This window comes from Trachurus japonicus, chromosome 15 (genome assembly GCF_045865225.1).
Source record: "Trachurus japonicus isolate A0001 chromosome 15, Traja_1.0".
NCBI classification, from domain to species: Eukaryota; Metazoa; Chordata; class Actinopteri; order Carangiformes; family Carangidae; genus Trachurus; species Trachurus japonicus.
Genome location: NC_140921.1, coordinates 15,277,138 through 15,291,582, shown reverse-complemented (window position 1 = coordinate 15,291,582; position 14,445 = coordinate 15,277,138). Strand labels below are relative to the sequence as shown.

The 14,445-nt window shown below is 40.0% G+C and overlaps 1 protein-coding gene across 7 annotated transcripts in view; it reads left to right on the top strand.

Moving 5' to 3' along the window:
• Positions 1 to 14,445, top strand: part of LOC146973387 (protocadherin-15-like) — a 236,431-nt gene that overhangs the window by 198,975 nt on the left and 23,011 nt on the right. For all 7 annotated transcript variants that reach the window (XM_085799889.1, XM_085799888.1, XM_085799886.1 and 4 more), the window contains 3 exons: positions 3,212 to 3,321; positions 4,800 to 4,940; positions 8,868 to 8,995. In XM_085799889.1, coding sequence (XP_085656015.1) covers positions 3,212 to 3,321; positions 4,800 to 4,940; positions 8,868 to 8,995 — 379 coding nt within the window. The remainder of the gene's footprint in view (positions 1 to 3,211; positions 3,322 to 4,799; positions 4,941 to 8,867; positions 8,996 to 14,445) is intronic.

Genomic DNA, 14,445 nt, shown 5'->3' with positions numbered 1-14,445 from the left:
TTAGCTTCTACCACAGCCACTTAGCAGCAAGAGAGTTGTTAATGTGTGTTGAAAATGGTGTCATCTGGCCAATAACACCCCCCACTCCTGGGCTGCTGATCTCCAGAACAGACGACAGACTGCTGAAAAGGGTATTAAAAGAGAAAGTGCATACATTAAGTGGCAACTACTGTGTCACCCTCGGTTGCAGTGAATGGAAGGTTTTATGTGACTGATACAGAGTCACATGTTGGGCTCTGCTGCACCTCACTGTGCCCGTTGTGTTGGGGAGGGGGAGGGGGAGGGGGGGAGTTGCCTCTGTGTTTTTGTCGGCCTGTTTCTGAGCCAAACAGGTAATCTTCTTATGTGAAGGCCACATTAATAAATTGGTTTCCAACGCCGTGGAGCATGGTTGCTCCTGGATGTCACGGACACTGCAATTATTCAGTGACAACCCAACAGTGCACCTAGAGGGAAACTGAACAGAAGTCATTTAATATTATCCAAACAGTACATTATTCTCATGTCAATAATTGCACTGTATTTTTCGTGAAAGGCTTTGTGGGGACTCACCCTATAGTCATTTCACCGCAGCGTGCACTCACCAGCATTATCTCTCAGAACTGTATGCTACAGTATATCATCCCCGGTCCAGGAGAATGGCATGCATTTCCCAGGATTATTCTCAACTCGAGATGTCCTTAGGGATTGTTTTTCTCCTGAGACAGTAACTGTTTCCTTCAGGATGGATAGATGGGTCTTTTTTACTCGCCGTCCTTCAACTGCGCACTGTTTTGCACCTTTGTTTGCCTCTGAAACTTTGCCAGAGGTAAACACATATTGTATAGTGACTGTTATACCTGCCGACTGTCCAGAAAGTCAGTGAGTGTTTGTTTTCCTCCAGTGAGCAACAAAGACAGCATCATTTATTGTCTCAACAGCTGTATACTTTCAGCAAGTACAACACACTTCTTTGTTTCTGTGTGAATGAAGATCCTCCTTCTCTTTATCTTCACCCAGGGAAATTGGTTGAGTCTCCCTGAGTCTATAAAATAACAATCAGCCCCTGAGGGAAAACTTAGAATGACCACATTTTCATTCGTTGGATAATTTTATTATTCATGTAGTAAAATGTATTGGAATGGAGGGGTCAGCAAAAACATGGACTGGAGGCGTCTAATCGCTGCCAGTCTATGTGTATAACTGGGCTGGCAAGATAGTGTCTACTCCCAAATCTCCCCTGAAACACTGACATTGACTTAATAATAGAGTTACTGTCACAGTATTACTCCCACAACGCTGTCGAAAATTCCTTGCTACTGCTGTGAATAAAGTTTTAACTTTTAAATGAAAACTGCAGAAGAAGGTGTACCGCCGTGCATAAACACCGCGCACACACATACACATGTTCTATGCAGAGATGAGAGAATAAGCAAGAAAGCAGTCACAACACAAGAGGGTGTCAGAGTGAGATGATGCTATCAACTTAAATAATCCCTCGCCGGCAAAGCGCCAAGACAGGATTCCCTGCTATTTATGGCAGCTGTAATTTCTGTGGAGAGTGGTGACAATCATATCTGCTGGATATGATTACACACTTGTTTGTCTGATAGTCAAGTATAGTCATTAGCTGTTACACAGTCATGCTTATCAAGGTTAAAAAAAAACAACACTCAAATCTCTCAATAGACCAATTCATGTTGCATTTGTTGTGATAACCTTGCCTTGGCTATTAGTTTTTAAAACTTGCTCAATGAATAAATAAGTTAATGTCAAATTATTTGTGGATTTAAACTCTCACTACCCGACACTGGAAAGAAATCAGCATTTTTAAAGTGTTTATCCATTTTGCTATATAATCTAGTTTTAGGCAGCTTTTCCTGGTCAGGGTCTCAGCAGTGACAGGATCAGCAGAGGAGCCTAAACATGCTTTACCCCAGTGGATTCCTCTACTTCCCACAAGTGATTCTTAAGTACTCACAGGAAGCTGAAATATCTAATTTGCCCATAATATATCTGCCCCAGGGTCTCCGGTTAGTTTCCAAAACACCTCCCCCAGAAGGAGGTATTCAGGAAGCGTCTTCACTGTAAGAGCCCAAACAACCTCAGCCGGTTCCCTTCAATATAAAGGAGCAGCAGCTCAATACAGAGGTTCTCTTGAATCACTGAACTCCTTCCTTTATCACACAGAGAGAGTTCAGCCACCCTGCAGAGGAACCTCATCTCAGCTGCTTGAATCTTCAGTCTCATTCTTGCAGTCACTGCCCAAAGCTTGTGACCATAGTTAAAAGTAGAAAGTAGAAACTGAGAGCTCTGCATTCTCACCCCACACCACCGCACTCGCATACAAAGCCATCATAACCTTTGCTGATATCCTCCACCATCATAACCAGATTGTGAGTGTTCCTATCCTCGCTACTAAGTTACTGGCATCAGTCCAAACCGTTGTAGATAAATTATTTATAAGTTCATGTTTTTTTTCCCCCCCAAAATACATTGAGCTCCCTTAGAGAAAAATCACTTATTCATTTAGCAGGGAGGAAAAAGTAATGTGCTTAATCACTATCTGGAGACTTGAGCAAAACTGAAGTCAGCGGTAAAACTAGTGAAAGAAACGACTAAAGAATTAAAAGCAAAACAAAGGAAATGGAATAAAAAATGGCTGTTGTTTAACAGTTTCTTTGTGTATACATTTTTAATATTGTTCAACCTATTTCTGATTCAAAGCAGATTTGAAAAGTACACACCTAGTGAGACTCACTCAAACAGCATTTTTCTAAAAAGAAAAGACGGGAAAAGGGAATATTTTGTAGATGCCAAAATAAAAGATAATAATAAAAGAATGTAATATACAGAACTGCAGCATTTAACCTTATTGCTGGTCAAAACCAACGCCTCTGGCAGATAGTTCTCTCCAAGATGTTGTAAATTATTAAAGATGATTTTGCTGGTCCAATGTTTACACAGTCACAGGGAATTATACCCACTGTGTACTGATACTATTATGTGCATTAATTGATAATTAAATAATTGAACTCAATCCTGACTAAATCATTTAGAAGTGATTAAGTTCAGATTTTTTTATGAAAATAAACTGTAGCCCTTTATGAAAACCTTTGCACTGTATTTTCTACAGTGCCTGTGGTGTTGATCTGTCACTGGTTCAGACATGTTCATTGATCCCTCGAGTCCTAATGCCATGTGTCTTATAATTTGTGTTCTGTCTTTCCAGGTTTCCTCCGGTTAGTGAGCTGGCTCCATTCGGCACACCAGTGGGAACCATTCTGGCTGCTGCTATCAATCAAACTATCTTTTACTCAATCGTGGCAGGAAACGAACTAGGTACATGCTACAGATCATATCAAAGCAGCCTACGAGTGAATGTTTTTTTGTGTGAAATGCAATATATATTATGTTTCCCAACCTTACCTGCCAAGTGCACTTTTCACTCAAATTCTGACACAGACCTTGCGTTTGAAATACAAAGCCTGCTTCTCAATGCTTTTTGTTTATTTTTCTGCAAAGGCACTTTTGTCAGTGTGCACAAAGCCATTTCTCTTGACAACAGCAGATGTCCACAAACCAGATTTTCAGTAAAGAAAACAACAAACATCAAAATGTGTAGAATCTAATTAAAGACTGAAACTCCTAAAAAAAAAAGATCCAAGATTATTTAGAAAATAGCGTGATGCACTTTGTAGCCCCCGGTGCTGTTTGTCCTGTCTTTGCCTAGAACTAGAGAGCCCACTTTCTGCACACTTGTCACTGCTTTTCACACTTGGGGAAAGTTTGAAGAGTATAATTACACCCTGGGAGAGGGAGAACACCTGACAGGTGTGAGGTTAGCTCCGGTCTTTAAGCGTAAGAGAAGGAGACTTATCTGTGCAGCTGAAGAGTGTAGGAGGAAAGTGTAGCCCCCTCCACATACTGTGTACCTTACCTGCCCTCACCATGAGTTGTGTCTGTTCCACATGGATCCGTAGATGCTCCTGGAAATTGCAGGCAGACCTACTAAGAGTTTTATAAATCCACCTTCGAGCTGCCAGCAGGAATATTCTCAGGGCAAGCAAAGACATTCTGTAGCATGACCTTTCTGCACAGCCAGAGGAGTTGGGATCCATCCATGCTAATGAAAGGGGAAAAAACAGACAGAGGTGTTTCTGGGATATTTCCCCTTGTCAGTTCTGTATTGAAACAGTCACTCAATTACAAGAAAGTTTTCAAATCGACAATGTGAGCAGCCTCTGTTGGAATTTATAATCCTGCTATTGTGTGATTGCCTTAAAGTCTGACAACTGCTCTATCCACCTTTTTCCGAACGTCAAAAATGTAAGCCGGTTTTGCCGGTTTTGCTCTTCCGGTGGAATTTTATGTTTACGTTTCCATGGTTTCGATAGTCGCGGTAAATGCATGTATTTTTTTTTTTCCCTAATGAAAATCTGTAAAACGCATGGATCATCACACCAGCTTTTAACAGTGGATATCACACAAATTGACATCCGTGCTTCCGGTTTTGACCATAGATGACGTTCGGAAACTTGTGGATAGTTCTGGCATTTACAGCATACTATTATCTAGAATTTTTTTATCGCATGTGTGAAGATTTACAACACTTTTAGCACCTTGATAATTGAACTTGATTGCAGCAAGTGTAAAACGGCTCTGTTTAGTTCTGCACATAATAAGTGAACAGTTGGCCAAAGATAAAATATCCTCCGATATCTAACATCCAGTAGACATTTCTGTTTTTTTTATCTGCACAGATGTGTTGTAAGCTTCTTTTTCAGTTTGTTTCATGCTGTGATTATGTGTGATTCCAGGTCATTTTCAGGTGAACAACAGGACAGGCGTCATCTCCACAGCTAAACCCCTGGATTATGAGAACGTGACCAGCTACGTCCTCCGGGTGCAGGCGGACTCCATGCTGGTCGTCATGTCCAACCTGCGCGTGCCTTCGAAAAGTAAGAAATAACCGGGTGAATGTGTAGGTTGAATAGAAGGAAAATCTGGGATATTATTATCTTTCATGTGATTCCAGGTGTTGAATTTTATATTTTCATAATCCTTCACTGTGACAGATTATGATTCGCTCAGATCCTATTTTTATCTTTCATATTTATTTTCACATTTACCGCAATTACATAGAGCTTTTTTTTATATTGTATGTTTGTACTTACTGTATGTGAGGATTATGACATGCTCAAATCTGCCATACAGGAGCCATCCTGAATAAAAATATCAAAGAACAGAGATATTAAACGTGCCCTCTTGCTGGAACCTCATAGACATGCTTTTACAAAATCACGTGCTGTTAAACTCACATCAAAAGTACAGTCTGCCACGTGTACATATTAAATCTGTTTGTCCTATCTGCACTGTTAGGCTGCCGATCTGGTTCAAAACAAGGAAAACATTGTGTCACAGTGTGCACTGTGCACTCTGAGCTCTACTTTTATACTTTTATGCACTGTTACCTTTCTATGCTGCACTGATCCATTTTGTATTCTTGGGGCAGGTTTGCTGCAGCGCGTGATTGGTAGCTCGGTTTTTACACTCCACTCAACATCAACCTGATTTTCAATGAACTGGGGAGATGTTGTATTTGGGTAATTCTCATGTCCAGCTCAACAGCTGCTTTTTTAAAGCATGGTGGGAAAGAAGATTGTCTGACCCATATGACATTTATAATAACTCAGTCCCTTTGAAATGTATGAACCACACTCTGTTCCACCTGCTGTGCAAAGCTTCCACTGTTAGACTCCTGGTATCATGAAAAGTTGAATACGAGCATGTCATACAGTACAGTAAATGTACAGAGAGACTGTTCTCATCTCTCAATCATGGCAATCACCAAAAATAACCTGTGAAAATGTGATTTGTCTCTTCCCTCAGAGCAGAATATCAGTCCCAACAAAATCATAAATCTTAAAATCGTTATGTCTAAATTTTCCACAAGGGCCATATAAAAAGAAATAGCCCATTTGTTCTAATTTAGGCAGACCACCCCCAAAAAGAGGGTGGGCGACAAAACATTAATCACAGCCAATTCTCAGTTAATGAAGTTTCCGTGCGTTTCCACTCTCAAGGCCTCGGTGTGCAGGAAACTAGCTCTTACAACATGCCGGCCGGCAGCAGCCACACTGGAAGATTGGACTGAAAAGCCAGACGTCACAGTCTTCTCCTGGCTGCGTCCCACTTGCCTCACTGAACTGAACTCTCTCCAAGAATTCAGTGTCTCTTCTCTTTGTCTTTGTAGTCTGGATGCAATGAGTTAACACAAATTTGGATAATAGTGCATCCTCTCAGAGAGTCTCTCCTCGAAGGCATCTGTAATGTTGCACTCAGTTGTGTATACACACACACACACACACACACACACACACACACACACACACACACACACACACATATGCACGCACACACAAAGTGGTGGAGGTACTTGAAACTGGTTTTCCTGATACCTGTCACTGCTGCGTGAAGCGGGCGTGATAGTCAGACTGTCTGTTCCAGAGAGCATCTGCTGTCAGAAATGAGGTTTCAAACGCTGCTCACCCATCCGACAAGCGCTTTGTTTGAAGCAAGCTGAGGCCTTCAGGCTGCACTCCTGATGGTCACGCTTCAGCTGGAATATCATTAGATAGTTTGGATCCAGTTTACTGACATAAAGTTTTGTATAATGATGGATGAAGTACAAATATCAAATAAGATTCATACCTCACTCTTAATCCCTGTGAGCCGCCAATGAATAATCAGACCTACTTTACCTCACTCTGTCACTCGCCTACTACAGTATTGACAGCAACACAGTTCTCACACACACAGTCACTTCTCTGATAGATGTAAAGTAGAGGTCTCTCTCTATATCACACACACACACACAAGGAGGAGAGGTTAACTGGCATCTTCAGGCTGACAACCTCTTGTCAGACTGTGGAGAAACTATTTCTTTTCTCACTTGCCTCTCGTGTAGCATTGTAATGCAGATCAGGGCTCCATGACAGGGAACATCTCTCCTCTCATTAATGAGTCTTTATTGAGTTTAAATTATCAGAGCATTACTGGACTGATATGTCAGATTATCTAAGCCGCGTTAACATTCAGGCTCTGCGTCAGAAAAGCACATGGCCAGTATATATACACAGGGACATGCTCGTAAACATGTGATAAGATTTACTTATTAACTTACTCACTTCGACACATTGGCACTTACTCTACCCTAGCAGCGATCCCTCTTTTTAATGGCCCTGTGTTTTTCATGCATCTTTGTGTGTGTACGTGAGAGAGGAAGGCTGTGTTTGTGTTTTTTGTTGGGTTTTTTTTTCGTCCTGAGACTTGGAGGATGGAATATAGCCACTTTTTCGAGAGAGGGGGGAAGAGAGAGAAACTCTGCAGACCTCTTACCCATCCCCTGGAGTCCTCCTTCTGTGGCTCACACTACAGCTTTTGTGTCTGTAATTTGATGTGCTGTGTTTTTTGTTTGTCCAATCCCCCTGATGCATCCTTAGCTCTAGTGCCACACGACTATCCATTTTTGAATGCCACCAGAAGAAAAATGGTCCTTGACATTGCATATTCTTTTACTTAAACTGCAGTGTTAGGAGGATTTTGTGTTGTATTGCATCGGCGTATCTGTGACAAATTAGTTTGTACTCGGCGCATGTGTGTTTTATCTTTTTAAAGGGACAGGGTGTATATTTCAAGTCGCAGAGAAAGACTAGTTAACCTGCAATTTTAGCACTGAAACACCAAAGTTTCTTCCTCCTTACTTTGTTTCTTTCATGGTGTTTTTGTAATTCTCTATTGCCTTTCAAAATGTAATTCCCCAAAATGTTTTCCTGTGAAACCGTCTGAGCCGTTTATTGTTGTGCACCATGTTATGAAGAAAACAAATGATGCAAGGTATACCTCATTTCAGATAATGGCTTAGAAGCCAAGCTTTTTTATTATTTCACATCACCATATTTCACTCAGTGTTACCACTAATTGGCTGGTAAACAGAATGCAAATTAGATCAGCTGTTTTCTTAATGGGGGCAGTGAGAAGGCATCAACATACTTCAGACTCAGTTTTGCTTGAATTGAATCAGAATATTTTCTGTAATCAAAACAAAATTAACCTCTTGATCACTGAATTGAAGTTGTCGACTTCACCGTAATAGCTTCTCATTTTTCATTAGAAAGTGTTGAGTTAGGACTAAATTAATATGTTTCCATTCACAGCATGTCATTTTCAGACATTCTCCAAGTACTTATCACAGCGCGGTGGGAAATTATTGCTAAATGAAGAGAGGGACGTTAAACCAAAACTCATTCAGTCTACCTTTGGTCAAAATGAGCAAGCAAGCGAACGGCACTTCTATTTGCAGTAAGCATCAGTCAGATTTCAAAAGCTTGGTGAATATGATGCCTCAATTTCAAAATATCTAAAATTGCTTTCGAAATTGGTCAAAACAACCACCCTCAGATAATTTAAAAAAAAAAAAAGTTACTCAATTTAAAATTGGTGATGGTTAGCCGTAGTGTCCTGCTTGGAAAAGCTTTGTTGATAAACCATGATGCTTTCAGTGATGACTAACTCTCAAGATATTCTGAGAAATGATTTCAAGCTCTCTTTTGAAGTCGTGGACCAACTGATGGGCATGAAAAAATTATATTGACATCACAGTTGGGAGGCTAAACTGTGCGACATTTGATCAATGCGAGCTCGGATGACTTGAGAGATGTGTATATAGGACAGTTAATGGCGTGATGATATAAACTTTGTGGGCTTGTGTCCCAATTTTTATTTTATTTTGTGCATTCTTGCATAGGTGTTTGTAGTTTGTTGGCTTTACTGAATGCTGACTCATTCATGGCTAAAGGATGACTTGTGCCATTTGCTTTTTGCAGCGAACACAGCCAAGGTGTTTATTGAGGTGCACGATGAGAATGACCACCCTCCCGTCTTCTCCAGGAAGCTCTACATAGGCGGCGTGACGGAGGACACCAAGATCTTCAGCTCTGTGCTCAAGATAGTGGTGAGAAAACATGTGCTCTTTGTTTTTGTTGGTTTTGTGTATCGGCATACCTGGAGACATGCTGAAACTAAAGTGCCCGATTCAGCTCGCACTTCTTCAACACCCTGCAGCCATGGTTGGAGAATTCATCCGATATGCTCTCTGCGGCACAGTTTCATCTCCCCCCCTCCTATCGCTCGCTACATCTTTTCCTCAATTTCGCTCTGCCCACTGTCTGCTTTGTCCACAAGCAGGTGGGATCAGGGTGAGCTGATCGTGTAATCCCAGTATATTCACAGAAGCATGGCTGGACATCCTGTATGATTATCAGTACGCTCTGCCAACAAGGTTTCACATGCTGTCCAGTGTTACTACACCTTATGTCTGTTTGCTGTTTGTGGGTGGGTGTCAGTGTATACTTAGGCTTGTTTTTGTGCACAGAGCCTTTGCCTGCAATGCTTACCAAATGAGCTTTCACAAATTTGTTATCTCGGTTCATGTTTCAAGTTTTGCACCCCCGGGTGTTTCATTTGTAATTGAAGTATACAGTAGTTAAATACAGCTATTTAAGGGTATGATTTCCACAGGGAATAAAGAATTATCTCATGCCTACACTTCAAAATCCAATTTTTTATCCCGCTCACTCATTTTTTTCTCGTTGATTTTTGGTGGTGAGCTCTCTCTGAGTGGTGCTGATGATAGAATATTATTAGTGCAGAGACAACTCAGGGTCACTGACAACTGTGGTTTGGGGTAACATTTTTATTTCCAGTCAATGTTTTTCGTCAAACAAAAAATCTTGATTTGTTCAGTCAAATAGAGGAGTAAGGGTTGATGCAGCACAGATTTCTATCACATTTCTTTGTGTGATCAGGATATCTCATGGCCAAAACCTCACTTGAACAATAGTCATGAGTTTTCAATATTTCGCTAAGTGATGTATTCCATCTGGTTACAATTACAACAATTACAATGATATATTACAATGTGCAATGATTTATAGTGATAAGCCAAATAGCTGATAATACTTTAATCACTTTAAATCCAGACAACCTTTTTTTTTCTTAAAGGCTTTGTCATCAAACTATTCACGACTTGTACTATAAGGCTGAAAAACTTCACTTCCCTTCCCATGGTCAACCCAAACAGCTTATTGTCAAAAGTTTGACTTTCCCACCACAGTAATGACAACAGTGCCAGACAAACACAATATACACTTTATTCAGCTTCCACCTTAACTCGTAGCTGAATAACTTCAATAGGACAGTGGCTTGGTTTTTTACTTTTATTTTATTCCCCAGGGCATGACCCAGTGACTCAGGATAATGAAGAATAAGCTATATCATTATCGTGATGCTCTCAGTGCCAACAATCATAACTCCTATTTTGTTGCAAATTAGCAAGCATATTTTAATCCTTATTAGGAGATAATCAGCCAGTAGGGCAGCTGCCCTCTACCCTGAATGTGATTTTCAGTTCAATATCATCTACTTTATAACAGAAAAAAGAGATCAGTCCAAGGAAACGTAAATGCCTCCAAGGCTGTGTTCTTTCCTCTTTCATTTGCCTTCAACCTCTGCTATGATACCAACACAGGGACCAACAACAGTGAGTGGATTTATAGTTTCATTAACGCTCAAAAATATTTCAAAGTTAAAAGGAAATATCACTGGGAGGACCTGCAGCCAGTTCAGATTAAACTGGGACCTGGCTACAAACATGGGAGCTGTTTACAGTATAATGTGCACTGGACACAGGCCAGTCTGTCTGGAACAAGAAAAGAGTAGGTTCAATGTCTAGTTGGTACGTGAACTGTGCAAAGATCATAAAGGAACATTCATAAAAGGTATTTCAGACCATCCAGCAGATGTGAAAATCAGCCCCAAAATATTAATGATCCAAAGAAGGAAGCTGCATATCTTGTATATCTCCGTCCTCATTATCAAAATAGGACAAAAATATGTTGCTCTTAAAAAGTAAAAATATGGGAATATCAAGGGAAGCTGGGGATTATATTTGTTTTATTGATGGTTTCAAATATAACTCTGGGGTTTGCTTTTATTGCAGGAAATGAGCTTATCCTTAATCTTTATATTATAACTTATAAAAGCTCTTTTAGGACACGAACAACTTCTCCTCAAGGACTCGGTAAAGCTCTGTGAATCATTCTTTATTGCTTTCGATGACTTTAAACCTTGGCTTAGCATACGTATGTATGTGTGTGTACATGTCTGCCATGACTGTGTGAGTTGATGTAAGAAACAACCTATCAAAGCAAAAATACTCACTGCAGAAAATGTCACACGGGCTATTATAAACCTTATTTGAACTCAAACTTAGCAACATCATTACATGTAAAATAAGTTGCATTACCACCTGCACTTATTCTTGCAGGATTTGCCTGCAATTTTGGTTGTTCCGGTTTAGTGTTGTTTTCTTTTGTTGTCGCTGTAAAGCGACCTTGGGTCTCATGAAAGGCCCTATACAGTATGAATTAAAGTTATTATTATTATTTGGATTATTACTATTATTGTTACAAATGAATTTCAGGTCATATGAGGCTCTTCTTGGCGCAGACACTGAAGAACAATATCATCCTTAGACATACACAAAAACATGAAGCTGAAGAATGTATACTGAATAAGGGTCAGAGATGAAACAAAAGTAAAATGCCATGCTTTGTGACTATATTATACCCTGCCTCCTTCCCCTGTGGTTTCCCCAGAGCTGTGTCATTCATTAAATCCTTTGATTGAAATTAGAGCTCAGTTTAAAATCAGCTCTAATAACCAAAGGCCAATTTTCACAATCAGAACCTCAATCAATAATTCAAATAGGTACCTCCATACGTCAAATTTAGATTTGCTTCCAGACAGGTCTTTTGCCACAAACACTAACGTTTGACTGACTAAATAAATCAGTGCTATTAATTTTTCCTGCTGATATTCGCATCAGTCATTCAATGAGTCTAGTATTTATTTTCATTAGAAAATTACTATGAAACTCCAGCCCAAGTTTAGTGTTTAAAGCTGTTGTGCGATGACACCGTAAATTACAGGGTGGAAATTCACCACTCAAAATTAGTTAAACAGTAATTGGCCTAATTTTGTATGCTTGAGGCATACGAAAACTCACCTCAGCATAACGAGGTAATATTGAAGTCTGAGAGAAAACAAATAAATGAAAAAATATGAATATATTAGCAAATTAAAAACAATTCACAAGTAGAAATTAAAGCAGTGTGATTCCAGGACAACAACTGGATTCAATTAAGAGTGCCCACAAGCTTTTATAATTTTCATACCTGAAAATCATGGCTGATTAACCATGTGAGTCCTTTAAATATATGGGGAAAAAACATTCTGTGTAGGCTCAGATGTTGCAATGAAATAACATTAATTGATTGAACACAGTGGCTTTAACCACCCAACCAATTTGGAATCTCCTCTCTTCCTTTCCTTTGACTTGGACTAGACACCAAAGTGTTGAATTATGGGTCAAGTCAAGTGCTATCTATAATTTCCCCCAAGGCCAAGGCTTCTTTGGAGTGTGGTGAGTAAGAAGCGTTTGTACTTGTCTTAATTACCAATGAAGCTGAGAGGTCCCTTTTCCCTGGAGATAATCATTAGAGATATCTTCTGCATTTGGCATACACTGACATTTGGGCCTTGTGCTATTTTACTATCAGCCAAAAATAGGATAATATGGTGACAAGTAGCATTTTTATACAAGCAAATTAACTCTGCAGTGTCAGACAGGTTTGTTTTATTTTAATCCAAAGTATCTATTCAGTGCTGCGGAGAGGTTTAGTGAAAAAGAAAAATCATTAACAAGGAAAAAGTCTGCTGTTGAGAATGAAAGTATGATTACATGATTACACCCTGCAGCTTGTGGCAGTCACTCAAAACATGACCCTTTTTTTTCTTCCAGGATTCATGGGCAGCCAAATAAAAAACTCTTCCTTGCCTCCCGCCTTCAGTGCTTCCTCCTCTTATCTTAAACATAGTGAACACGAGGGAGATACCATCAGATGTCAAAGCGCTCTCATTTTCAAGTTATTCAATGGTTTGATGGGGTATTTTTAATGTAACCCATCAGAATCCATACATTTTTGCTTGTTGCCTTGTGGCAGGTTACAAGAAACCTCAGTCCGTGACTGTTTTCCCCCTTCCCGTTGCCATGCAGTAGCTGCGTTTAAAACGTTTGCCCTACATTCGGTATATGATGCTGTTATATGTAGGAAAACTGTCTTTTCCCCTATGAGGGTACCTCACTCTGGTGATTTATGCACCCCTTTCATTGAGAATTTGCTCCGTCTCACTACCCCCTCACTCCCCCCAGCCTGCTCTGCCAATAACTGAAGAAAAAAAAAAAGATTGCTCCTATTAATCAGTGTCACTCGCCACAGACAAGCACTCTGAAAATTGATGCCTGTGTTGAGCTCGGTGGCCAGTCAGAACTTGTGCCTTGGAGGTCGATGGAAAGGAAAAAAAAGTGGTTTTGCCTGGGGTGGTCTGACGAGTTTCATGTGGTTTATGATTGCCATGAATTATATGTCTTTGAGGCTGAAATGGTTCATGGTCCTTTCCTTTCTTTGTCCTCACATCAACAAAACATTGGTGCCAATGCTTTTAATAGATTTCCAATTCAAAGCAGCTATAATTGATATTTTTATAATGACGCATTCAAGGATGGTGTCTAAGCTCGAAGACATCAGTAGTATTAGTGATCCTATAGAGCGTCATCAACTGATTCTGCTGCTTCCTTTGGTAACACCTTCCTTTTAGTTCTTTATTGTTTCAGTCACTTACTCAACGGACAGACATAGATAGCAGCATCTAGCTGGTGGAGCATTTAGCAGGGAGAAACAAGATATATATAAATGTGTTATTTCTCTCATGAGTTGGTGGAGGACTAAAAGCAGTAATTGCTTGCAAGTATTCTGCATCAAATTAGGAAGGGATGTTATATATGTGCACTCACAACTTGATTCCACTTTCCCCCAGTTGTTAACCAAAAATAGTCACAGCAGGTTCAAAGACGCACAGCAATTTAAATATAAAGTGAGTAGACCTTACCTCCTCTTTAGCCTTTTACAGTTGGGAACAATGGGAAAAGCTGCAGCGGTGTGAAATAAACCATTTCAGTTAATTTATGAGCCTCCAGCTGGAGCTCTTTTCCCTCCTGTCAGCTACTTTAACAGAACACCTGCCTGTGAAAAAATGTATATAAGCAAATATCTCCACCAGTAGGAGGGCAAAATGTTAAAACTCCACTCATGCGCCTTGTGTATCCGTTAGCTGAGATGTGAGAGTGATTTATAGAAATGTGTCAAATCAGCGTTACCCCTCCAGACATCTGCAGTCATAATGGCTACGGTTATAACATTATAATGGTTGTCCATCAATGGTTCTGACATAACATTACTAATACGAACAAATCATGGATGCATGAAAGGAAAAGCTTTACTG